The 27,577-nt window shown below is 48.3% G+C and overlaps 1 protein-coding gene across 11 annotated transcripts in view; it reads left to right on the top strand.

Moving 5' to 3' along the window:
- The window catches only part of LOC137217199 (glycoprotein Xg-like), a 29,850-nt gene extending 11,608 nt beyond the window's left edge, over positions 1–18,242 (top strand). For 2 of the 11 annotated variants that reach the window (XM_067723795.1, XM_067723787.1), the window contains 7 exons: positions 1,232–1,273; positions 3,863–3,886; positions 4,999–5,061; positions 8,025–8,087; positions 10,453–10,488; positions 12,663–12,779; positions 13,968–16,032. In XM_067723795.1, coding sequence (XP_067579896.1) covers positions 1,232–1,273; positions 3,863–3,886; positions 4,999–5,061; positions 8,025–8,087; positions 10,453–10,488; positions 12,663–12,779; positions 13,968–14,245 — 623 coding nt within the window. In that variant the 3' untranslated portion in view covers positions 14,246–16,032. The other 9 variants (XM_067723791.1, XM_067723792.1, XM_067723794.1 and 6 more) reach the window with 9 other exon arrangements.
- Positions 18,243–27,577: the final 9,335 nt, after the last annotated feature.

Raw genomic sequence — 27,577 nt, 5'->3', positions numbered from 1 at the left:
GGGAAGGTCCCACATGCCGCGGAGCCACGAAGCCCGTGCGCCACAACTACTGAGCCTGCGCTCCAGAGCCCGCGAGCCACAACTACTGAGCCCACGTGCCACAACTACTGAGCCCGCGTGCCTAGAGCCCGTGCTCCGCAACAAGAGAAGCCACTGCAATGAGAAGCCCACGCACCGCAGCAAAGAGTAGCCCCCGCTCGCTGCAGCTAGAGAAAAGTCCGCACGCAAAAACAAAGACCCGGCACAGCCAAAAAAATAATTTAAAAAAATTTTTTTTTTTCCTTTTTTTTTTTGCGGTACGCGGGCCTCTCACTGCTGTGGCCTCTCCCGTTGCGGAGCACAGGCTCCGGACGCGCAGGCCCAGCGGCCATGACTCACGGTCCCAGCCGCTCTGCGGCATGTGGGATCCTCCCGGACCGGGGCACGAACCCGTGTCCCCTGCATCGGCAGGCGGACTCGCAACCACTGCGCCACCAGGGAAGCCCCTAAAAAAATTATTTTTAATTAAAAAAAAAAAGATGGGGATGCCATTGGCAACAACATGGATGGATCTAGAAATGATCATACTAAGTGAAATAAGTCAGACAGAGAAAGACAAATACCATACGGTATCACTTATACGTGGAATGTAAAAAATAATACAAATGAACTTATTTACACAACAGAAGCAGACTCACAGACATAGCAAACAAACCTATGGTTACCAAAGGGGAAAGCGGTGGGGGGGGGGAGAATAAATTAGGAGTTTGGAATTAGCAGATGTCAACTATTGTATATAAAATAGATAATTAGCAAGGACCTACTGTACAGCACAGGGAACTGCATTCAATATCTTGTAATAACCTATAAGGGAAAAGAATCTGAAAAAATATATATATGTATAACTGAATCACTTTCGCATACAGCAGAAACTAACACTATATTGTAGCTTAACTATACTTCAATAAAAAAAAAAAAAGGACGGGGGTGCCGTCATCTTCCTTCGGAGGCGTCTTTGGTGAGGGGCCCAGCCTGCCAGGAGAGCCAAGATGTTGGCTTGACAAACACACCACAGGGGAAGTGGAGAGAGAGAGGGGGACTTTGGTCTTCCGCTGACCTCAGGGTGGGTGCTGGGCTTGACCTTTACACCAGGGGGGATGTCTGGGCAGGTGGGGCCAAGGGGGTGGAGACAGGTGTCAGGGGACCCTGACGGTCCCGTCGCGGTGTGACCTAGCGCCCTGTCTCCCCACAGGTCAAGGTGACTTTGATTTGGCCGACGCTCTCGATGACCCCGGTAAGTGCCCGTCTTCTCTAGGAGATGCTGTGCTTCGCAGCCTCTGTCAGCTCTGTGGTGCCTCGGGGCTGGGGGTGGCGGGGATTCCGAATTCCAGGCAGTGAGAGCTCTGTTTTTCACCTAAGACACAAGCCCCGGGAGATGGACCTTCACATCCGGCCTTAGCTGTGGAGCTCAGTCTTATGTCTTGGTAGGTCTGAGCTCCCCAAGCCAGCGGTCCGCGCATACCCTGGAGGGTTTTCCTTCTCTTAAATGTGGTTCACCTCTACTCGCGGGGCATCTACGACTTGGAAGACCCCCCCTACACCCCACCTGTGTGTGGCCACTACCCTTGAGGTCAGCTGGACCTTCTTGCCAGCAGAAAGGCTGACTGTACATCTCCTGGGCCCGGGAGGAAGGTCTGGATTAAGGCTCACAGTCAAGCTGGGTGGCAGGAGCGTTCAGACCTAGGGGCTTGGGGAGGAAGGAAAGGTTGTGACCTGCAGGCACAGTGGGAGGAAACATCAGTGCTTGTCTACTCAGAAAAATCAGCTTCTCCTGTCATCAGGAGAACCCCCGGTCCCTCATCGCACATCAATTACGGTGGATTTTCCGAGAAGTAAAGAAGGGACGTGATCACCAGACCCACTCAACTTAAAAAAGGATGACAACCAGGGCTTCCCTGATGGCGCAGTGGTTGAGAGTCCGCCTGCCGATGCAGGGGACAGGGGTTCGTGCCCCGGTCCGGGAAGATCCCACATGCCGCGGAGCGGCTGGGCCCGTGAGCCATGGCCGCTGAGCCTGCGCGTCCGGAGCCTGTGCTCCGCAACGGGAGAGGCCACAGCAGTGCGAGGCCCGCGTACCACACACAAAAAAAAGAAGCTTGAGAACGAGGGGACAGGGTGGCCTCCAATAGCAGCCTCTCACCACTTCTCCACTTATGAGCCGGGGGGCGACACTCAGCACTTCTGTGCTCTCAAAGGAGCTGCTTTTTAAAATGAAAACACACCTTAGGAATCATAGAATTTTAACAATATTTCTTCTGTAGAGAATGGCATTTTGAAAGATATTCATTATCTAAGTTTTTACATTTCTGATATGTTGGAATTTTTACTACGTATTATTTTGTAATCAGAAAACTTGCAGACATGTAAGAAATAGAAAGAACAAAATAATGGAGGCAAGACCTGCTCCCTCCGCAGTTTTCCCCAACTGACTGAGGCTTTTGCTAGTGGTAACCGTGACAGAGCAGATATGAGATTATTGTCAGAGCACCAGACAAGCGTAGTGATGCAGGTCAAAGCTGACACGCTGCTTCCCCCGTCTGACTGCAAGGGTGAAGGGCTCAGTCCTTCCCAGAGTGGACCGGCTGCGAGCTCAGGGTTATAGGAGGGCCAGTGGTTGCAGCCACACTGCGGGGCATTGGGAGGTACCGCCCCACATTCAGCCTGGGTGGTTGGCACAGGGTCTGGGATGGATAAAGACGGAGCACGCCCAGGGTAGGGCACACGCAGCTGAGGACTGTGGTGCAGAATCATCGGAGGCGTTTTATCGATTCAAAAACGTCATCAACCTGTGAACTGGCAATTCCCCTCCTAGGAAGAAAGGGAAGGATTGAAAGGAGAGACTCAGACGCATACGTGTTTACAGCGGCGTAACTCATCATCGCCAAAAGGCAGAAGCCACCCACGTGTCCATGGACGGATGGATGGAGAAACAGCCTGGGGTCCAGGCACACAGTGGAATGTGACTCAGCGATGAAAAGGCGTGAAGCTCTGACCCAGGCTACCGCGTGGATGGACCTTGAACCCACGATGCTCAGTGAGAGAGGGCTTTCTGCAGAGAGGAAGGACCCTGTCCACTGTGCACCCGGCAGTTCCAACCTCCCTCACCCTTGTCAGGGGCCACCCCTCGGAGCACCTTCTCCCAACCTCTTCCTCCTGCCCCTGTCTGCCCACCCACACTGCACCCCCCAGACTCACTGAGCCTGGCAGACAGGTACGCTGCACTTGATGCCCCGTCCATGAGTGCTGACCTCAGGGAACCGAAACCACCTGGGAAGCTGTGGACCACCGCGTTTACACACCCCCGGCAACAACAGGCACTCCGCAAACTTTTGTCACGTGAAGAAACACGTGCAAGAAAGTGAGAGAAGCATCGTCCTGGAACCGGGGGAAGCTTCTCTCCAGATCTGCCTTCAGCCGCCCTACCTCTGCTCCGCAGGCACGTTTGTGGGGCACCAGCTCTGCGCCCCCTGCCCTGGAGGCTCTTTGCTCAGTCGGTCCTCCTGCTGGCGTCCCAAATCTCGCTACCTCACCTCCTGCAAGGCTCAGATGAAACTTACTTCCTAAGGAGCTTAGCCGACCACCCCAGGAAAGCTTTGCTCCCCCAGCGGGACCTCTGCATAGCTCCCGTGGAGACTGGTGGGCGTGGGTTTTAAAGATGCTTTTGTTCTCCCCCCGCCCCGAATACAGAGTGGAATTTGTGTTCATATCATGTCTGTGTTAGCGCCTTGAAATTCTCATTGTTTATTAGGGCATTAACGATTCTTTCTTGGAGCTGCACGTAAATCCTCGAAGCATACTGAATGTATGTCCTCTCTGTCCACAGAGCCCACCAAGAAGCCGAGCTCAGGTGAGGGACTACCTGGCTGCACAGAAATGAGGCTGCGCCCCTGAGATGAGGTTTTGGAAGGTGTTTCTAGGGACGTGGAGTGTGTGAAAGAGGGGCAGGTGTTTAAAGCAAAGCCTAGTCCTTGGGGAACTAGAAATCAAAATCACAGTGAGACATCATTCCTACTAGGACTGCTAGAATCAAAATATGGCGATACCAAGTGTCGCTGAGGGTGTGGAGACATTGGAGCCTTCGTGCGTTGCTGGTGGGGATAGACAACGGTGCAGCCTCAGCGGAAAACAGTCTGGCAGCTGCTCAGAAAGCTACGTATAGAATTTCCCTATGACGCAACAGTTCTACTCCTGGGTATAGACCCAAATGAACTGAAAACAAGGATTTCAACAGAAACACGCACACTTAGGTTGATTGTGTATAATTCCTACGTTAGTCCAGGAGAGAAAAATTGAGAATAAAGTTGATGAAAAGAAGGATAAAGTTGATTGAATGAAGAATAAACTTGATTAAATAGAGAAAAATGAAGAATCAGCTTGATTAAATGGAGAATAAAATAAACTTGATTGAATGAAGAATAAAGCAAACTTGATTAACTAAGTAGAGGTCCAGAAATTTGAAAAAAGAAAAGAAAGGAAAAAAAATAAAATAGTAGGAATAACGTAACGTTAATTACTGTAAATGTAAAATGATTTAATGACTGTTAAAAGACAGGGCTTAAAGCACTTTTAAGTCGGTTATATGCTATTAAACAAAGTGAAAGTAAATGTTTGCGTGAAGAGTTGGAGGCAGATACCGGAGGGAAGTGGCATCACGTAGCAAATGTCGCACAAAATAATCTTCAAGGCATGAACAGTTTTTTGGGTTTTTTGGTTGTTTTTTTTTTTGCGTACAATGTAAAGGCTAAACAGTTCCTTTTGTAACTGTGTGTATGCAGTTTTTTCTTTAAGTTCTACGTTCCGAGGTTTTCCTTCTAGCGGCTAAATGATTTTTAGCGGCTCGATGGTGATCTGTGAGCAGCAACTGTGAATCAAATACAAGATCTAGTTCTTATTTTATAGGCTGCTACTGACGGAAGGACATTCTTCTCTTCCAAACATGCAGTGTTGTCTTCCCCACAGATATCTACCCAAAGCCCACGCCTCCCCACCAGCCACAGCCCGGAAATCCCGACAACAGTGGAAGTAAGAAAGTTCGTTCATTTCAAAGCAAGTTTGATGAAAGGTGCCTCTTTTTTTTTTTCCTTTTAACTATGAGTTTTCATCTGACTGCTTCTGAAGTAAGAACCAAGTCAGCTTTTATGGGGGCGGGGGGGGAGCAGTTTGCATCATTTTATTTCCTCGTTGCTCAGACACTTGGAGAATACTGAGCATTTGGGGACGTCGTGCATTACTGTGCTGCAATTTTAATCAGGCTGGAGGACGAGTCTTCTTCTAGCTGTTTCCGTGGTTCCTAATAAGTTCCCTTGCACTGTGCGTTCTAGGTCATTTATCTTCAGTTTCTCCTTTGTTTTAAAAGCTTGGCAGACACTGCGCCTATAGATCACTTTAAAAAAAAGGGGGGGGGCCGGGAGGGGGGTAATATTAGCCAATAGCCCATAAAGTCCTCAGCAATTCAAAAACCCTAAAGACCTAAAAGCTGACCAGGCAGAGGTGACCAGTGACACTGGCCAAGTTGAGAGCTTGCGGAAGCTTCCTGGAAGCTTGGTGTGGCCTTGGGATGGGTGGAAATTCATCTCCTCGGCGGTGGTGATGGCCATGGTGAGGGAGATGTCATGAAAAGTAAGACGTAAGGTTCTACGAAGCTGTTACCTAATTGCAAAGCAGCCCAGGCCACTAACTGCGTTCGTTAATGGACGCTTACGTCACTACTTTGTCATCCTTGATACCGAAACTTGGCTTCTGTACAGCGGTGCCAAATTGAATCTCAGAGACAGAGTTTCAGGTGAAGTAGAAAAGAATAGCTTCGTTGCTTTGCCCGGCAAAGGGGGACACAGCGGGCTGCTGCCCTCATAACTGTGTCCCTGGCCTTCCCTGGTGGCGCACTGGTTGAGAGTCTGCCTGCCGATGCAGGGGACGCGGGTTCGTGCCCCGGTCCAGGAGGATCCCACATGCCGCAGAGCGGCTGGGCCCGTGAGCCATGGCCGCTGGGCCTGCGCGTCCGGAGCCTGTGCTCCGCAACGGGAGAGGCCACAACAGTGAGAGGCCCGTGTACCGCAAAAAAGAAAAAAAAAGTGTCCCTACCTGGGGTGGGATTCGGTGAGGAGTTTTATAGCAATGGTTCAAAGGGTGGGGCTGCTGAGAAGGACCAGGGTGTCTGCAGGGCCTGCACTCCTTCAGTCTAGACGTCACCTGGGCTCAGGTGCTCTCCTGATGGGCTTCTGTGCTTCTCAGAGGTTATCAAACTGTGGCCTTCTCTTTGGAATGAAGAATGTCTTATCAAGTAGTTAACATCGTCCATTTGTTGGGGTTTTCAGTATCTGACAAACAGTATGGTCACGTGTATCCCTTGAGGGGAAACCAGGACCTGCCCCCAGGCTGCACTATTGTGTCTTCACTGTTCCTCCCTTGTCTCTGCATCCCCTCCCTTCCCTGATTGGCAACTGTGAATCTGCCCTGTTGGAACTCAGGGAAGGTCATGGGGGCTGAAGGAAGCCTATTTCCTGTAATCAAGAAACGGGGGACACAGGTAGGCTTTTGTGCCCAGGAGCTCCACAGGGCCCTGCTCGGTTTCATCCCCTTTCGTTTTTTTTTTCCCCTCCAATTTTAACATCCCAGCTCCATCGATTCCTTTCTTGTAAAAATCCCTCCCAGCCTTTTCAACAAACTGTTGTCCAGTGGAGCGCTGTTGTTCTACAAGGTGCCATGGAAATTCCTCCTGGGGAGCGTTTCTTGCTGCAGGCTATTTGGGGATCTCGGGTTAAACGTATTCCCATGGGCTTCCCTCCTACGGGGTCCAGAGGATGTTGGATGCTGGCCATCCTGTAAGATGAGTCACCAGGACCAGGGTGACTCACCCACCCCAGGGCGTGGGTAGCAAGCCTCATGCTTGGGAGGGGTCCCTCTGTGACTCAGGGTTCCAGCAGCTGACACATTCCAAACGAGAGGAAGGTTGCTTTCTGGCCTTTGTTTTCAAGCTCTGCTAAAACCCAGTGGGGAGATGCCTTTACAATGGTACCCCCAAATAACGAATTTATATTTGATACGAGTTATATGGCTTTTGGTATCAGCCTGACTGTCCCTTAGAAGCTAGTTCTGCTGATGGTTTATTGTGTATTGGGGAACACGTCTTGATTAAGGGGTTTTGGAACACTGATGAGACTCAGTGAGTATACTTTCTGCCTGACCCGTTTGGAACGATTCATAATGAAATGATAAAACGTGTAGAAACAGGGACGCAGCAAACGCAACACAGACAGCAAACGAAGAGGGGAAAGAACTTGATTAGAACTTAAGTATGGAAACAGCGACACAGGAGTAGACGCTCTCCTTAAATTTCACGCTTGCCCTCTGGCTCACCCAGGTCCTGCGTGTGTCTCTTGAGAAGAAAGGTGAGTCATTGAAGGCAGTGGTGAGCAGTCCCTTGAATACAGGGTGTTCTGGAACATTCTGCCGTGCAAGAAAGTCTCTGCAGGTGGAATGGGAGATCCTGGCAGAGACAGCGTTTTGTGCCAAGGCTCTGGGGCAGGAAGCTTGGGCTAAGTTTGAAGGGCAGATTAAGGGCATTTGTGACAAAAGTTAAGATTAAGTCCAGTGAGGGGACGTACACACGCACAGCAGGAAGGGTAACACGTCATCAAAAACGTGAGATGCTTCTGTCCTGGTATTGATGACGGGCTTTTGCAAACAACGTGACGTTTGCGATAACGCTAAACATTGGAACGTTCACAGGGCAGCGTCTGCCAGATTCTTTTCAGGAATCCGTGAACTTGCTTTCAGAACCAGAGGAGGAGGTTCTGGGCGCCAAGGTCAACACGGTGTTTAAAGCTTTGGAGATGCTGAGTACCAGAGGCTCTGTGAAGGCGACAAACAGCAAATATAAACAAGCCGGAATGTCATGTTGTATTTCGGCCTTCTGTATTGTGTGAACGGTTCGTTGCGGGAAGATGTCATTCTTTTCCTAACATCACCTTGGTGTTTTCCAACAGATATCTATCCAAGGCCAAAGCCACTGCCACGTCCCCAGCCTGGCAGCTCTGACAACGGTGCAGGTGAGTACTGAGACGCCTTCCGGAAGCATTGGGAGGGATGCAATGGACTGTCTCGGCATTCTGTCCTCGGGCGCGTTTGAAATACGCAGAGGTTCTTTAACAAGGAGTCCACCTGCTGTTACCAATCTCTCTGTTGACGGAGGATGCATTTTGTTTTGTTTGGGCTGAAAGAATGCAATGCGCCCCAAAGACATCTCACGTCACTATGGAGGAAGGGGATTCTCTGTGTCCTTGGTTGCCCTGTTTTGGGTGTTCCGTTGAGTTTTGCTTCCCCTGTCAAGAGCCGTTTGGGGCCACGTGGCCTGAGTTCCCACCATAGATCGAGTGACGTGTTGGGAATCCATGCACCTGGGGGAGGACCGCTCGGGAAGGGATGCTGGCTCATGGTGGTGGGAGAATCGCAAGAATTCCATGGCTTGGCCAGACACGTGTGCCGACGGGTGGGTGCTGGGCAAAGCTCAGCTCTACAGGCATCCTCATTTCCAGCTGTTTGGGCGATGGGGAGTTCCCCTGTTTCCGATTCTCTTGAGATATTATTCGAACGTTGAATTCCTAGGGTGCAAAACACCATTGCTTACGCCCAGCCAGACAGCCTTCAGAGAGATCCAGGCATCCTTTCTCCCCTGCAGGTTTCAGCTTGGGGTGGGGGGCATGTCTGTCTCCAAGACCTGACCTCTAGATCCTAAGCTGTGATCCTTTCTCTGCGTCCCTTTGCGCTGCAGCAGGAGATCATGTTATACTTTGTAACGTGCCATGCCATGCAATTGTGGTTAATTTATTTCCTTGAGTTAGAATGAGAAGTACACACACACACACACACACACACACACACACACACACACACACGCACGCAGGGATTTTTGCCTTTCCTCCACTGATGCATCCCCAGAGCCAGAAGCCAGACATGGCACACAGTAGGTCCTGTAAAGCTCAGTTGCATGACGGCGACGGAGGGCTCACCCCTAAACCCCTTCGTCAGGACACATATACCCTCCACGGTGTGGTTGACTTGAAAGGTCTAACGGCCCCGCCTCCAAAAGGCTGTGCTCTTTGACTGACAGCGTCCAGCAAGATGTTCCTAAGGGGCTCTCTCAAAGCTGTTCTCTGTTCCAAGATGTTTCAGGAGACACCCTTTTATCGTTATTATTATTAATTATTATTGGCCACGCGTCACGTGGGATCTCATGGAAAATTGTATCCGAGCGAGATTTGAGGGTGATCACCCAGGTAGAGCATCTCAGAAAAGTCTGAGAGCTCTTCCGCCCCGTTTGGAAGTCAAGGCCCACTTCTGTAAGTTTTTTGAGACAGAGGGCTGGACCTCGCAGCATGTACTAGTGACAGGTTACACAATCTAAGCATCACTGTGGCCCCTTACAAGATGGAGAAGGAAGGTTACCTTGTTTGGAGCCGTCTTGCTGGCGCTGGGAGAATGCTGCCGTTTACGGTTGAGCGGATATTCCTACCGATGGGGGAGGTCCGACCAACGCCTAAGGCAGATACACGATGCACAGCGAGGGGTGGAGAGAGGAGGCCAAAGGGAAGAGAAAATTTCTTAGGTTTAAATGTTTCTTGCGCTGCCATGAAACCTGAATTTTATTTCACATAAAGGACATGATAAACGACACAGATGAACGGGCAGATGAAGAGACACAGGGCGAGGGGGTCCCAAGTTAGGAGCTTCTGGAATTGGGGTGCCCTGCCTTCCACCGTGTAGATAAATTCACTCGCTCGGAAGCTCTCCAAACCCCGTCTCCTGGGCTTTTGCAGAGGCTCTGTCACGTGAGCCTGATGGACTCCTTGGCCACAGGACAGGGTGAGGCTGAAAGCCCCCACCCTCCCATCGCTGGTCGGTTGCCCTGTTTCCAAAAGTCACCTCATGCACATAAACTCAGGTGTGGTTCTGAATAACAAAAGACACCTTTATCTCTTTTGTCACTTCACAAAAGACTCCTTTATCATTCCTATCATTTAGGAAATTCCAAGGGGCTCCGTGTTTGGATTAGGGAGGAAAACCAAATACGTATATTTCTGATGAAAATCACAGTGTCCTGTCTGCAACCTCTTTATAAATCTTGCTTGAGGCTAGGGGTGGAAGTAGCAGGTTGGGGTCCAGGCCCGGCCCAGTGAGAGCCACGCCCCCTCCACCTCCACTGGTCCCGCTCCCCCCCAGCTGTAACGCCTGCATCTCCCCTTCCTAGATCTGTCTGTCCCCACCTGCCCGCTGGGAGGCCAGCTCCGTGAGAGCAGAGGTTTGGTCTGCTCTGCTCGTGGCCATGTCCCTATCAATTTCATGGCGCTGGCAGCAGAAGGCAGCCCGACCAGCTCTTCCGAATAAATGAATGACCGTGTGCTTGTCCCCTTCTAGGTGGAGACGGCTCCCCCTCGTACGGCAACCCACAAGGTAACACACAGGGGCGGGGCAGCCCACCTTTCCAGGAGCGAGCTCTCCACATCACTGTGGGATGAAGTGGGGTAGACGTGTAATGATTTCAACCTGAGGGTGTTCAGGGAGCACCTACTGTTCCCATGCTCGTCTGGAAGCTCCTGAACACACATGTCTGTCCTTCAAGGAGGGGTCCATCCTGTGGGGGTCAGAGAAGGAGGGCGAGGACGGTCCTCAGGCTGCAAGATGCCTTGGAGCTCTGAGAGCAGGGCTGGGGCTCGTGGACCTGCCACTGGGCCACCAATGACGTCCCTTTCATTGACCACTACTGACCGGTAGCCAACATGGAGAGGAGAGGGGAAGTCATGGCGTTCAGCCTTGGAGAGCCCCAGAGGGCACTGCCAGCCCCATCACAGGTGCAGAAATGGGGGCTGTTGTTGTGTGTCCCTGGGAGGATGGGGTCCAGTCTCTTGGTCGTCTGGCGTTTGGGTGGAGGGTGACAGTGAATCTGCCCAGCTGACCCCAAGGCTTTGGGAAGAAGAAGGGTATTGAGGTGTCTTTCCAAGCTTCAGACCCCATCCCCATGCGGAGTCTCAGTACTGCTCTTTGCTGGGTGTAGGGACATTCTGGGGAAGTCCATGGATGCGTCTCTCCTCGCGGGCAGGAGGTAGGGCAGGAGGGGTGCATCTCAGGGCAAGAATCCAGGTCTGACACGTGGTTTGACGGGGTCCACGGCAGGACAGAGGGACTCATCCTAGCCTGGGGCAGAATGGAGGTGGGTAAGGATGCTCCTGGAGGGGACCATCTCCAAGTCCGGGTCTAAAGGATGGGTGGGAGGCAGCCAGGACAGGAGAGGTAGGTGCTGTGCTAGATCGGGCTGGGTACACCCCCGGGAACAACTGTGGTGTATGGGGCCAGGGTGTGGAGTGTGATGGGCAGGGGGCAACACTTGGGACTGGCCAGGCGACCCCATGGGCACGTCTGCACTTTCTACATGCTCCATGGGAAAAAGCCTGCCCCTGTTTATACCTATGTGACGCATGGATCAGAGGGCCAGTGATGGTCAGGGAGATCAGTGTTAAGACCCACTTAGTTCCCAGACTAAAGAGGATGTTGTAGAGACAGTGGACATGGGGATAAGAGGTCAGCCTGGAGGACCATTTGGTAGTCACCATTGATATCACGTGGTTGATTTGTATGGGATGGCAGAGAGGAAAGAGGTGTATCAGTTAGCAGTGCTATGTAACAAAAGAGCCCCAAACGTAGTGATTTTAAACAACCACCATTGATTATGATTATGTGAGTCGCAATTGGGCTAAAACCAGCCCACATCCATCCAAGAGGCCAGGCCAGGCTGGGCCACAAGGCAGCCAGACACGGTACCAGCGAATAAAGAGGAGCATCACAGCTTCACGTCTGCCGGTTCTACTGGCTGAAGACCCAATTCTCAGGATGATGACCTGGACCCCCCCCACCTCCCATGCCACCAAGTCACATGGTAGAGGGTGTGCATGGGGGGTGGGGAGCCCTGGAGAGCGGGGTCCAGCAGGGGACAGGGTGAGACAGCAGCACAAGGGAGGGATAGATCCCTGGGCGCCGTGGTAATGCTCTTCCAAGCATCACGGGAGCCACATCCACGGCATGGCCACTCATCTGTCCCCTACGACACGCCGGGCACTTGCCTGGATCTGATGTAGGACATGGGTGGTTATTTTAGATGGAAGCAACGATTTGTTCTTCTGGGGAAGTGTTGATTTTTGTCCCATCAAGCTTCCATACCTTGGGTTTTGTGCAGGAATACCTAAGCTTCCCTTAAAGCATTGATGTTTGCTCTATGGTTGTGTTCAGAGCCCCAGCGTGATTTGAGGATCGGGCTATCAGGCACTTTTTGGTTAAAAAAAATTTTTTTGCATGAGTGAACATTCTATGTCCCCAAAGCTACAGATTCATCCAAATTCACAAATACATGAAAAAACATATCAAGCCTGTCTTCTGCGCAAAACTGTTGGGTGCCCCAGTCCGGTAAGACTGGTTGGTAAGCTCTCCTGAAAGCAGAATCACTTCCTCAGGCTTCTTGTGTGAATAGGAGGGTGGGGAGGGCCGGGGATGTGATTGCAGAGTTATTTACAACCAGCGGAGTTCCGGCTGGCTGTGTTTTTCACAGACCATCTTACTTTTCTGGGTTCCTGCAGGCAACAGGATAGCAAAAATCGTGTCTCCTATCCTGTGCGGGGTGCTGGTGACCCTGGTGGGGGCAACGGCCCGCTATTTCCAGTACAACAGGAGGTGGAATTGTTGCAGGACGAATGGCAAGTTTCCCTCCCAATTTTATCTTCCCTAAGTGTAAAAACCTGATAAGTATATGAATAAATGTAACAAAACAGAAGCAGACTCACAGATACAGAGAACAAACTAGTGGGTCCCAGTGGGGAGAGGGAAGGGGGGAGGGGCAAGATGGGGCAAAGAGATTAAGAGATACAAACTGCTGTGTATAAAATAAATAAGCAACAAGGATATGTTGTACAGCATAGGGAATAGAGCCAATATTTTGTAGTAACTTTAATGGAATACAACCTATAAAAATGTGGAATCGCTCTGTTGCACGCATGAAACGAATAGAATATTGTACCTCGACTATATTTCACTTAAAAAATTACTTTAATAAAATAACAACCAAAACAACTTAGGTCCAATAGACACACTGGCACGTCTTCCCACGAATCATCTGTATCTAGGAAATTTGTTCTTAAGATGAAAAATGTTTCATTTTATTTAGAATTTATTACTTTTCAAAAAGTCCTTGAAGTAGTTTTGTTTTGTTTTTTTAACATAGGCCTTTAGAGCTGATTTGAAACCACACCTAAATGATGGCTTTTAAGATCTCTTCTTGTTATACATTTTTTTTAATTGAAGTATATTTGCTGTACAATATTATATGTTACAGGTGTACAATATAGTGTTTCACAAGTTTTAAGAGTTATACTCCATTTACAGGTATTACGGAATATTGGCTATATTATGTTATAAAATTCTTTGACAGATATACGTTACTTAATTTATGTAACTTAGGTAATGAAAGGCTAAATCCTTTTGAATACAATCTATCAAAAAAGTTCATGCAAAATGCATACTTTGATTTCGTGAGTAAAAGGTTTTGTGTCTGCTTTTGTTTAACAAGGCAATGTGTTTAAAAATATTGCAAATAGGGTTGAAAGCAGTCACCCGCGATGCACCTGTGTGAGCTGTGTTCAAGTGTCACACTCAATAAGTGATAACATATTTTGAATTAAAAAATACTTTCTGGGGTCCTTCACTGGTAATGTTATTTCTGATACAGTCCAGTGTAGACCCCCTTGCATAATGAAGGGATGTTAAAGCTGGGCCTTTATTACGGACCCACGGGGGACTTGAGAGATGCTTTTGAAAAGGTTTTCTCATCTGTAAGATTTGGTTTCACTGCCACAGACCTTACATAAGTAACTTGCTTTTGTTTTCAGTGAACTTTCAATCACAAGGGAGTCGGCAAAGATATTTGGGTGGAGTCTGCAGTGTTTGGACCCTTCTCCCAAAAGAAAACCACAGAAGGACTAAATTGCAAACCTTTCTGTCGAAAGGTGCACAGACCCCAGGGGAAATGGGTTGGGGCCAGGGCTGGGGGCGTGCTGGGACTTTCTGCTTCACCTTTGGGTCCAGGCTTCCGGGTTTGAAGAATTACACGCCCAAGGACGGGTGGGTAGCCGTCCTTGGGAGCAGAGATCCTGTCGCTGAATCGTGAAAGCCCTAAAGACATCGCTAAAGGGAAGATGGGCAGGGGGTGGGTGGAGAGGGGAATGCTTTATTGCAGAAACAGCAGCTCAGATGTTAACTCGGGGTCTCCCAAGGTTTGGTCCTGAGACCAACCATGTCTGAATCTGTCTGTGTTTTGCCAGGGGGCCTCCACCTCCAGGAAGGAAGCTATGAAACAAAAGCCTATTCCAGGAGTATTTTTTTAAGGATTTGGGCGAATTCAAAAACCCAAAACCTACCCTTGGCCTCCCTCTGCTGGTGGGTGGATGGTACTGCGCAACCCCCTGGCCGGGGCGAGCCTTGGTGTACGTAACCCCGGACCCTGAAAGTTTGCGGGGAGGGTGGGGAAACAGATTATGAAGAACAACGTTACTTTCCGGGCAACATGCCTTATCATTACAGAGACACTGTGCATTAATTTCGCTTGCATCTTCGGCCAAACTCTGTAAGCACTTGTGACCCCGGGAGCTCAGGGCTGAAAATGGGCAAGGAAAGTGAGGCATCATCTCAGGCGCAAACGTAAGGGGGTGGAGGGAGCCCCAACGAGCGAAGTCACCAAGATCAATACTATTTTAGTGCCATATTTTTTTAAAAAAATAACAAAATGGCAAACTACAGCCTGCCGGCTTGCTGCCTGTTTATGTCAGTAAAGTTTTACTGCAGCGAGAGGCAAGAGAGGCAAGACTGGAGCCCACGTTTATTTCACGTTTTGATACTATGCTCACAGTGGGCTTTTCTGGGCTTTCATTATGATTTTTTTTTAAAAAACACTGCATTCAAGTATTACGACGTATCCTGGGTTTTTTGGCACCTGCTACAACTTCGCGGCCACTCGCCTCCCCCTATTTGAATTTCTGCAGCAGGGGCAGCTTTTGTTCTTTCTGGTTCATACCCTTCCCGTCTATATGAGGCGGAGGCCCTTTCTGGTTAAAGCAGTGTCCTGTCTTGAAGCTCTCTCCTGCCTTTTTCGGGACTGGATAAAATACACGTCCAGCTGACTTACTTTGCTGTACAGTAGAGACTAATACAACATATTATAAAGCAACTACACTCCAAAAAAAAAAATTCTGTCTGCTTCCTCAATTATCGTTTAATGATAACTTCACCAGGTCCACGAAGGGACCAAACTTGGCTGAGGTTCTGTGAAAGTTAGCGAGCTCAGAGAGTCAAGACGTGCTGTGACATCATTCGGGCACCCCTCCCACAGTGTGCAGGACCGATCCTTGCTGGGTGCAAAACCCGTAAACCGTCTAAGAAATATGGCAGCTTGACCTTCCCTCTGTGGTCCGGTGTTGATGCCCACCATGTGGCCAGGGAATGCCCACTCTCTCCCGAAGGATGGCGGGCACGTACATTGGCCAGCTCTGCAGGGGTTAGGAGCAACGCACAACCTGTGCGTCTGTGTGCAGCCCAGTCCTGGAGCTTGTGTGTCTTGTAGGGGCAGTGATGGGGATGGGGGCCTCTACCATGGCGACAGAGGTCCATGCGCTCAAGGGGACCGTGTGAGCCTCACACTTTGCCTTTATTTCGTCAGATGGACGTAATAGTCACTCCCCGTTTAGAGGTTATGAAGACTAATTCGGCCGCATCCCCCAAAGGGGGATTTCTACAACTAGGAGTGGTCACCCAAAAGATAGAGTTCCTCGATTCACTTAAAATGTTCTAAACCTGAACAGATAGAAAGCAGCAGAAAAGATAGCAGGGCTTTGAGATCAATCTGTAGAGTTTTTTTTTTTCTTTTTTTGCTGGCTATGACATCTTGCGTCCAATCTTTCCTTACAGAACCAGAAAACATCTGAGGCCTTCAAAATCCACCCTTTGCTTTGAGATAAAGGCTCCACCCAGACAAGAACCACCCTCATCACTCCCGTGCCGTGTTCCTTTCCTTCTGGGCTTAAGCAGCTGCCCTGAAGGGTTTTCCCTCCTGTTTGCAATAGACGTGCTACCTAACCAAGAACTCCTAATTCCTCAGACACATCGATCATCATCAGGTAGACAGCTGGGCCTTGGGTTGTAAACTGACTGCTTGGTCTGTTGGTTCCATCGTGAATCCGGACAGAGAGTCCAGCTCTGGGATGAACTCCGAAACTACCTCCTGGTGTGACCTCAGGCCATCGACGTGGTCACAAAGCACAGGGGCAGCAGGGTAGCACCGGGGTCTTGGGCGGGAATGCCATCGGCTTCTAAAAGATGCAGACAGACTGCTGTTTGGGTTTCCAACAAGCTGGGGTGAGAAGATTGACTGATGCCATAAGTTCCTTAGTTATGTCAGGAATCCAGACCTGTTCACCACCGCCCGTGAATCGGGAATGAGTGATTCCCGACACTAACGGCAGAATTTGAACGTTATGTCAGCTCCCAAGAGTATTGTCACCTGCAGAGGATGAGGCTGGATTTGGGAAATTTAAGTGCAAAATCGCTGATGTGGAAACCGTCTCGGGGAAGTGATCATGGGGTGCTTTTTTCCTGTGAAATAGTCCAGTTTCTACATTTTTTTGGAGAACGTGGGGTAGAAATAGAGATTTGCAGATGTTGTGGCTTTTCGTATTATTTTTGGTCTTTGATCCTCTGTGGGTACCAGTTCTTAAGGCGACGGCAGTGCCTTCCCTGGTTTATACTTTTCTTTTTACTGGACGAGATGATCTTCTATCCTCAAATATCTAAAACGCATACTAGCTGTTTGGTTCTATTTTAGTAATGCTTTAGGGGAGAGGGAAAAGGATGGTTTGGGCAGATTAGTAGAGTTTGATTCAACTGAGATGAATGCTGATAGAATTTTAGAGTTTAAATATTAGAACCAAAGAGGAAGCCAGCCCGCTAGAATCTGGACCTCATAAAGAGGACACGTTAACATTCCAAATATTTATGCCTTGAGCTCACCCTTCAGGATTGAGAGCTGGGTCTGCAAAGAGAAGTTGGAAGCAGAAGGCGTTTGCAAGAGCTTCCCCAAAATGGAAAAGAACTTAAAACTAAAGGTCCTGATGAGACGGCTCAGAATTGCATGCCTTCCCGTCCTGGATTTACAAAGATTTGAGCCATTTGAAGACTGTATTTCCTATTTTACTATGAATGTCCTAGGACTCTTCCCAAATCTTGTTAAGCTTCCCCGTAAGTGAGGATGCCCGCTAAACATGCCCGCTAAACATAATTTAACTGTTGTTCAAAAGTGTGTGTATGTACACACACAGATTTACACACAGATGTGCATAAATGGAAGTTAAGCATTTTGAAAGGTAACTCCATCCCTTTTCTGTAACTGTCATGGGCAACTTTTCCTCATTTAAAATACATGTAAGAGAAAAAAAAAATCGGCCTTGTTGGTTGTGTTCTCTTTTCTATATTTTGCACGTATAACCATGAGACAGCGGTGAAAGGGTCAAAAAGTCATGAAGCTACGTAGCTTTGCATGTATCCAGGAAAGCCCTTTCTACTCCGTTGTGCATCCTTTGGGCGCATGGCCTTGGAGGCTTATGGCTGAGATGGTCGCCCCCACCCCCCGCCCCCAGCTCCGATGGACCCAGCAGTTGTTTGAGAACCAGAAGGGCATCTGTCACCTTCCAAAGGAAGAAATGGTGTCCTCAGTACCCTGTGGAAGAAGATGGATTATGAACACCTAAAGAAACATACAGTTGGAGAACAGCGGAATAAACGTCACCCCGATGACAAGAGGAAGATACGGTTAGTGTTCAATGTTGTTTAAATTAAAGTATGTGAATAATGCTGTCTCGGGAAGCCTCTCTTTAAGGCTTTAAGTTCTGGGGATCGAATGTCCAGCATGGTGACTCTAGCTAACAATACTGTATTCTATACGTGAAAGTTTTTAAGAGAGTAGACTTTAAGTATTCTAACCACTAAAAGAAATGGTAATTATGTGACAGGATGGAGGTGTTAGCTAAGGCTGGGGTGGAAATCCTATTGCAGTGTATACACAATGTACACCTTATTGTATATATATTGTATATATCACAATGTACACCTTAAACTTCCGCAATGCTACGTGTCAATTATTATCTCAATGAAGCTGGGGGAAAAAAAAGCTCTTTCTGACATTTTCTTCCGGAAGCGTTTTTTGCTTGGATTCCGTAGGCATCCAGCACTCCGCACGCACAGATGATCATTTCAGTGGCCTTGGCAAGATTTTCTTCTTTCTTTCCATGGCACATTCACTATAAATTTAATATTCTGTGATAGTTCATTTTCTACACACATACATGTATCTGGGGGAGTGCAGCTCACTCAGTGACCATATGTTTCTACCGACGTCATAGAATCTGACTTTCAAATGATGTTTACTCCCGACGGCGGCGAAGCTTGTTCATTTCTGAGACCGTTTCATAGGATCTGCGTGTGCATCTGTTCTTTTATCTTCTTTCGGATAATTTAGTGTAGATTTGGTGGCTTTTTCTTGCAGACATTTGGACGACTCCTTTATCTGAGCTCATCCATCAGTTTCTTCGAAACTCCTTGTGGTTCGCGTTCGAGAAGGTCTCCAACGTCTCACGCATTTCAAATGCAAGGAGGCATCATCTGTAGTAGAATCATTTCTACCTTCAGCAAATGTTTTCTAACATTTTGTTTGTTTATTGAATTCACTCTTTCTTTGCACCCTCTGGTTTCTTACGAAAGCAGATTTACCCTCCCCCAAAGGTGGACACATTCATCCAAACCCTCTGTTAGTTTTCTGGCTGTGTTAACCTGAGATAGTCATTCTTAAATCTCACCGAGCTTCCTTTTCATTCACTGACAAGTGTCACGTTGAAATGTCTCGTGACGCAGGTGACAGATTTCGGATCCCATCTGTAAAACTGCGAGCCTGGGGCAGGTGCAGATGAGTTCTGCTGGTTTTCAATAGCTTTTCAGAACGCAAGTTCTAATAGCAGTAACCAACCGTGTAATTCTCTCCTCGAATTCCTGCTCTGAACCCATCAACCTTTTCAGGACACGTTAATCCATGTTCACAGGGGGCTTGAATTTTTTTTTTTTCCAATTAAGCCCACTCAGATAGTGAGAACCATAGTAAAGCAAGTCATCAGAAGCTAGTCACCAGCCTTAAATAACCGACGGTTCAGCCACCGTTTCTGAGAAAATGATTCCTCTTTTCACTCGTAAACTCACGAGGGGACATTAGTTCTGGAAAGCTGCCTCTTTGGTAGAAAGAGCACAAAGCTGTCTTCTGATCCTGTTTCTTACGATGACGATGAGGCTGAAACCAGGCAGACTGAAAGCCCTTGTGGTTCCTGAAACCCACCATTCTGATGGGGCAAACTTTTCTTTGGAGAGCCGCCTTCTATGTTAACAACGTATTTCTTGAATCTTCACATTTTGGGGACACACCCTTGGCGTCCATCACATCTCTAACCCTGGCAGCTTTCACCTTGGCCCCCAAAGCAGGTGGTACTGTTAGCAGTTAGGGTTCTTGGCCTCCTTAAGCAATAGAAATTGATCAGAGGCCAGACAAGAAATTCACGCCAGGCTTTATTGGGGCCCCTGCTGCAGCGCGGGGCGGGGGCGCGGGGGCGGGGGGGGGAGTGAGAACAAATAACAAGTTCCCTTGTTTGCTCGCTCCCTGGCGGGGGCAAGCTTGTTCCTTAAGTGGGCTGAGGGTACGGGTGGGTCCAGGGGTCGGGCTGGAGGGGAGGCTTAGGTGGGCTGCCCACCCCTTAGGTGGTGTTGTGTGCAGGGGGCATGCGCAGGACTCTGCTTTCGCTCCGGGCTCTTCAGAAGTGGCAGGTGGGCTTTTTGGTCTCTTTGTATCTTATTGTTCATCATTTGCCCCAACTGCGCATGCACGCGGTTATTTTTAGTCCCGTACATTTTCTCTGTGTGTTGCTGTCTAAGAGATCTCTGTCCGGGCACAAGCCCTACAGCAAAGGGTCCCGGGTCCCAGCCTGTCTCAGTACTTTAAAAGTATTATTATCTCTGCAAATGACTTTTTCAGCACTTTGCCTGTTTTACTCCCAGGAAATGGTTTTTGTTGCTTCTTGGGGTCCTCCAAACTCCCGTGGTTAGGAATTCTGTGGAGGGACCATCCATGAATCCAGGTCCGGTTGTTGTCCGGAGATCTGTTCTCTGCCTGTTGTGTAGGTGACCCCGACACACCGACAGTGCATCTACTCAGAGCTCATGCAGAAATGGGCCCTTTCCCATCTCTTGGTCTCTTGGTTCAAAACACAGGGTGGGTAGTTACCCTGCAGACGGGTAAAGTGAGAGGTTCTGCAGCTTTGCGAGGATTCGGGTCTAGGTGATCATTGCTTTTTGAGCCCATCAGAGGCTGCTGTCTTCCGGCCCATGAGAGAATTACGTTTCACATTTTGCCCGGGCGGCCCCCTGAAAGTGTTCAGGGCTTTGTTCTGTGCAGAAGGGATACTCTATGGTGCATGGATTTTATTCCATGTGATAACGTTTCCATGCAGACGGGACCTTGGACCCCAGGAGAAAAGAATTAATGAGATGCAGAATTCCATGTGTTGTCTTGTGATTCTAATGACTTTTCTGTAAAGGGAGAAGATGTGTATATGTATTCTGTAAAAATAGAAAGATGTTTTACTTAAAGGGAGTTAAGCCTTAGAGCTGCAGAAATTTCATTTTTTTCCAGTATATTATTCTTAGGTCTATAGTCTTAAAAATCTTTTAAAACAACCTGCACAACAGTTTCAAAATTCAGTAAACAAAAGAGGAAGTATTGGATATTAGTTTTCACTCAATTTACTAATGAAAATTTCCCAAAACAGTGGCGGTCCTCCAATTCATATATCCCCGAGAATCTTATAAAGTCTCCTGACATTGTGAAAGCCCATAGTCATTTTATATTAATTAATTCAGTTAAACCGAGTTCCATTTTGTTTATTTTTACAAATAAACATTTTCTATGACACAAATGAACTTAACTATGAAACAGAAAGAGACTCACAGACATAGAGAACAGACTTGTGGTTGCCAAGGGGGAGGGGGGATGGGGGAGGGAAGGATTGGGAGTTTGGGATTAGCAGATACAAACTATTATATATAGAGAATGGATAAACAGCAAGGTCCTACTGCAGAGCACAGGGAACTATATTCAATATCCTGTGATAAACCATCATGGAAAAAAGTATGAAAAAGAATATTAAAAAAAGAAGAAATGACACAAAAACCTTAATTATATAACATTTTAAAATATAAATCAATTGAAAGAAATAAACATTTTCAATTTGGCAGACAGAGAATGATTTATTAGATCATCAAGCCAATGTTAAATCTATCAAAGAGTAGCAATCTAGAAAGTGAAAAAAATAACTGATGTTCTGATTAGAAACACCAAGTACCAGTTTGAGTAATAGTAACGTCAATGACATATACATATGTTCTATTTTAGTAGGAAGACATGAAAAAAAACCAGACTTTTAAGATACATTAAATATTTTACACATGTACACATACACATGGGTGTCGTTGACAGTAAATTGTTAGTAAAGGTATAACTACTTCCAAGGTTGACGGGGCAGGTATAGTGTATTGTAGTCCCCACCGTGCACCCTCCAGGGTCAAAGTAGTGACTATAGAATTCAGGAGATTTACAAAAGAAGTCTCCCCGAGAGTGCTCCATTACTTGTCGAGCCATTGTAAATTTGTGAAATGGCTTTAAAATTAGTTTAACACTTTTAAAAATCACGGTTAAAAAAAATGGGTAATCATCAATACCTTGCACATTGCTATAGCCCACGCACACTAGGGAATCAGAGACTCCCATTGGATGTCCCATGGAAAAGGTCACCATCTGCTGTGGTGTTTTTAACGTAAATGTTAGTCTTGGTGGGGTTATTCACTGCCTATTCTGCTTTCTTTAGAAATCCAACGTCTTCTAACACAGCTTCTGTCTGAGCCTGTTGGTGAAAGGCTCGTGAGATTTCCTGGGAAGGAAAGAAAGAGGGTCAAGGCGTTCATGGGCCAGCCCCATCCTGTGATCCCTTATTTGCAGGTCAGACCCATAAGGGATTAGAATTAGCTCGTCTGGTTTCCCACCACGTACTATTCTGGTTCCTGACACTAAAGGGCTTCGGTGATGTGGGTTGGCCTCTGCCCGAGTCCCATCTTCCTAATGGAGGCATGTCCCCCGCAGTTCCAAATATAAATGCAGTGCACCTCTGTGCCTTGCAGCTATCTCCCTCCGCATCGTGGCCACCCCTTCTCACACTGGCATGCGTCCAACATAACTGCTCCTCTATGAATAGCTGGGGATGGATAAATGGTCTGTGGAAGCACAGACGACGTTCCAAACTCCCCTCAACTGAAAATAAAAACAGCACTTGGACCTGACGAACATGGAACATTTTGCCCCTGGGGTGGAGGGCTGGGGGCAAAGCTGAGACGCTCACCTTCGGCCGTAGACCAAAGGGGAGTTAGTTAGCGAGATGGGGCCATTGCAGTCCCAGCCCTTTCCCCGACCCTGCACATTCCCTCACCCACCTCCTCTGCCCAAACTTTTGTTCTCTAATCTTGTATCCACTGCCCACATCTTATGCACTATAACTTTCTATTGTTTATTGCCCGGGTTTTCCCCTCCCCCCCGCCCCCAGGAGGTACATCTATAAAAGCATGGGTGTGTCCCTAACTACTAGAGCGGTGACTGGCATGCAGTAGGTGCTCAGTAACTATTTATTCAGTCAACACTTGGAAGAATGAATGAATCTGTCTCAGCTCAGGCTCCCATAATAGAACACCACAGACCGTGGGGATTCAACAACGGACGTTTGCTTTTCACGGTTCTGGAGGCTGGGAGTCTGAGATCGCCGGGTGGGCAGATTAGTTCCCGGTGAGGCTCTCTTCCAGATTTATAGACGGCTGCCTTCTTACTGTGTCCTCACATGGTGGAGAGAGAGCTCTGGTGCCTCTGTTTCTTCTTCTAAGGACGCTAATGCCATCATGGGGGCCCCACCCCCATGACTTCATTCAAACCTGCCCAGGGGCCCATCTCCTAACACATCCCATTGGGGGCCAGGGCTTCAACATGTAGATTTTGGGGGACACACACATTCAGTCCATAGCAGAATTTCTTTTTTTAAAACAAAATTATTTATTTTATTTTTGGCTGCATTGGGTCTTCATTGCGGTATGCGGGCTTTCTCTAGTTGCGGCGAGCGAGGGCTGCTCTTCATTGAGGTGCGCGGGCTTCTCACTGCAGTGGCTTTTCTTGTTGCAGAGCCGGGGCTCTAGGCTTGCGGGCTTCAGTAGTTGCAGCACGCAGACTCAGTGGTTGTGGCTCGCAGGCTCTAGAGCACAGACTCAGTAGTTGTGACGCACGGGCTTCGTTGCTCCGCGGCATGGGGGATCTTCCTGGGCCAGGGCTCGAACCCGTGTCCCCTGCATTGGCAGGCGGATTCTCAACCACTGCGCCACCAGGGAAGTCCAGAATTTCTTATTTAGGCCACAAACTTCACATTACAGAGGAGGTGTTTCCTCTTGTTATTTTAGCTAAAGACCTTTATGTGATGAGATTAATAGAGATATGAACAAATGTGAGGTTTTAAAATATATATTATGAAATAAAATGTACCAACATTTGGAACACCTCCAGATGACCCATGCATGATATTGCAAGATCCTAAGTGGATAAAGGATCCGTCTGAAGTTCAAGATAAAGCTGTGGATTCTAACTTTATAGAGTACAGAATTCATTGATTGGTATCCAGATTCCATGCTGAAATCATGGAACCTTAAAGAAACTACCAATTATCAAGTTTTGGTGTAGCATCAAAGAAGAATGTCAATTGTGTGAAAACCCTATTAAAATATTCCCCTCTTTTCTAACTACCCATCTGGGGGAGGCCAGATTTTCTTTACCCATTTCAACCTAAACTATTATTGCAACAGAACAAATGTAGAAGTAAATATGAGAAATTAGTCATCTTCTATTAAGCGAGATATGAAGGAGATGTACAAGTGTGTAAATTAATGCTACTCTTTCCCTCTCCCCCAGTTTTTGTTTGGGAAAATAAATTTATTTTTCTGTAAAAATATGTTATTTATACAAAATGGAATGGGTTTATTATTGTTATCTTTAAACTTATTAAATGAATAAATATCAAAATTTTTCAGTTTTAGGGGCTTCCCTGGTGGCGCAGTGGTTGAGAATCTGCCTGCCGATGCAGGGGACACGGGTTCGTGCCCCGGTCCGGGAAGATCCCACATGCCACAGAGCAGCTGGGCCCGTGAGCCATGGCCGCTGGGCCTGCGTGTCTGGAGCCTGTGCTCTGCAACGGGAGAGGCCACAGCAGTGAGAGGCCCACGTACCGCAAAAAAAATTTCAGTTTTAATTTCTAATACAGAAAATATGGATACTTATAAACAAAGATGTAAAAATTTCAGTTTTAAATTTGAATATAAAAAACAGATATTTATAGATAAATATCTAACATTTTCAGTTTTAATTTCTAATACAGAAAATATGTTTCTTTAAAACCTACATAAGCAAAAGTTCTTTGGGTTTCTCACTAGTCTTTCAGAGTGTCGGGAATCCAGTGACCAAACTGCTTGAGGATTTCTGCCATGTGGTATAAATTAGGATGCTTTTATGCTGAAGTAGCAGAAAGTCCATCTCAAAATAGCTAACACTATAAAGACAGTATCTTGTAAGGGGACTTACTGAGGTTTAGGGCGTCTGGATTGGGGATAATTTGAGGATTTAATGGTGTTCTCTCATGGTTCACCGGGTATTAACCAGTTTCACTCCTGGCAGAAAATGGCTCTGTAGCTCCAGCCATCACAGCCCCACCCTCTAATATCTGCAGGCCCAATTAAGGCCATTTCCTCTTTTGAGAGTGAAGACCTCTTTCCAGAAGCCAGCCGCTAACCCCGCCTCCTTCCTCACTCACACACAATGGGCCACACAGCCCCTCGCTGAAACTGGGACGCATATATCCTGGATTTATGCATCCCAATCCAGTTCTGTTACAAACAAATAACAGAAAAATGAATGGCGGTTGAGTGGTTACCAGTAGCACGTGACGTAAATGCTTTGCTTTCTGTTTTCTTGCGGTTGTGGTCCTTTATATCTTGCTAGGTTAATGTGTACAGATAAAATACAGATATATAAGGACTTCCCTGGCAGTCCAGTGGTTAAGACTGCGCCCTTCCAATACAGGGGGCCGTGGGTTCCATCCCTGGCTCGGGAACTAAGATCCCACATGCCGCGTGGCCAAAAAATTAAAAAAGAAACACAAACGCATCTATCATTGCAGCTGGGACGCACACATATATGGACGTATACATACTGCAGACATCTTTTCTCTCCTTCTCGCACTTATCTTTCAAGGTAATTCACAGGATCTTTGTCACAAAAACGTGGCAGGTGACGCAGTTGGCTGGCATCTTCCTCTGGCTCCTGGGCTTGAACTATGTCCGCCGCAGCGCCCTGTAACTTTCCAACAATGTTGCAACCGACGTACCAACGACTCAATTTCTCTGAATGGCTCCCAGGGAGAAGGCAGGGTCACCTTCGCCACGGGCAAACCTCCTTCGTGCGGCACCCCGAGAAGAGACCGCCTTCCGCTGACGGCGCCCACGGCTCACCAGGTGCCCACCCTCCTGGCTTCCTGGAGACCCTCCCCCTCCCCCAGAGGCACCGGCAGCGCCCACGGCAGGATGCCTGCTCTGGGTTTCAAAACGGACCTAACCTTTGCCCAGGCATCTGGGAGGACTGCCTGTGGCTGACGGCCCTCTGTCCTGCTTTCCGGCCTCCAAGGCAGAGCTGGAAGGACCGGGTGGGCGAGTGTGGGGGCAGGGGCTGGGGGCGCGTCTACGGAACTGGGTGCTGGGAGGCGAGGCAACCTGCTCGGGCGTCCTGAGCCTTCTCTTTAAACATCTCTGCAGTTCCCCCCAGCTCCTGTCTGGGTGCAACTTCTTCCCACCCTCTCTAGCCCCTCAGGCTGCCGCCGGTCCCTCCCCACAAAGCCCAAATGCCGGCAATCAGAACCGCGGTTGTCAACCTTGAGGGTGGATGGGGCGGGGAAGGGGGGGGGCTTGTTAACACAGGGTACGTATGAGAGACTCAGTTTCCTGATGTTCGGGAGACCTGAGAACGCGCATTTCTCAGAATTTCTCAGGGGATGCTGATACCGCTGCCGGTCCAGGGCTGACCCAGGGAAGCAAAAGATGGGAGGGGGGGCGAGCTCGGAGTGAAACACAGCCTGGGGGGGACCAGCGTGGGTGGGTGGGTGGGTGGGAGGCGCTGCTAACTTCTCCCAAGTGTACCAACCGCGTGGCGTTATTTCCCGTCCTCCTGGGGCTTGGGTAGATTTCGGAATTCCTAGGATTCTTCACCAGCGGGAAAGCATCATGAGATGGTGCGTTCAGGGATGGGGCTGAAGGAATCCGCCTGCGCAGTGTCTGGGTTTCGACTTGGCCTTGAAGGTGCTCACTTTCTCCGCAACCCGGCGAGGACGTGCCGTGATCCACGCCCCCTCCCCCAACCTGACTGTAGCTTGTTAACCCCTCTTCCCCTCTGGGCCAAAGAAATCCCCTCCTCCTCTCAGCGGGCGTCAAAACAGAGACACAATTGTCAAGCTGTCACAAGTGGGGAGGGGGTGCTCCTGGCACCTGGCGGGTGGAGACCTGGGACGCTGCTTCACGCCCCACAGGGCACAGGACGCCTCACATCAGAGCCACCCAGCCCCAGATGTCAGTAGTGCTGAGGCTGAGAAACGCTGACTTAGCATCAGAGATTCTATCTTCCATTTACCAATCAACCTCTCTCTCTCTCTCTCTCTTATCTATATATTATAACTGTAATTAACCTATCGATTATCTATCATCTATCTGTGTATCTATCCTGTCCATCTATCCACATGTCAATCATCTATCATCTTCCATCATCTCTCTTTCTCCCTCTCTCTCTCTCTCTCTCTCTCATCTATATATTATAACTGTAATTAACCTACCTATTATCTATCATCTATCTGTGTATCTATCCTGTCCATCTGCCCACATGTCAATCGTCTATCATCTTCCATCATCTCTCTCTCTCTCTCTCTGGCTGTAGTTCGCAACCAGAGACAATTGTACTCCCCCAGAGACACTTGGCGATGCCTAGGGACGCTTTTACTGTCACAGCTGGTATCTGATGGGTGGAGAGCAGGGAGGCTGCTCCGCCCCCCACAGGGCACAGGACGCGCCCATGACAGCAAGGACTTTGGTCTTTGCTATCTATCTATCTTTGGGTCTATCATCTACCTATCTATTATCTATTATAATTCTATTATCATTTACCTGCTAGATCTGTCATCTATGTATCTCTATCTGTCTATGATTTATCTATCTGTCTGTCTATCATGATCTATCTGTGATT

This window comes from Pseudorca crassidens, chromosome X (assembly GCF_039906515.1).
Source record: "Pseudorca crassidens isolate mPseCra1 chromosome X, mPseCra1.hap1, whole genome shotgun sequence".
In the NCBI taxonomy this organism is placed as follows: domain Eukaryota; kingdom Metazoa; phylum Chordata; class Mammalia; order Artiodactyla; family Delphinidae; genus Pseudorca; species Pseudorca crassidens.
This window is presented reverse-complemented; position numbering and strand designations above follow the sequence as displayed.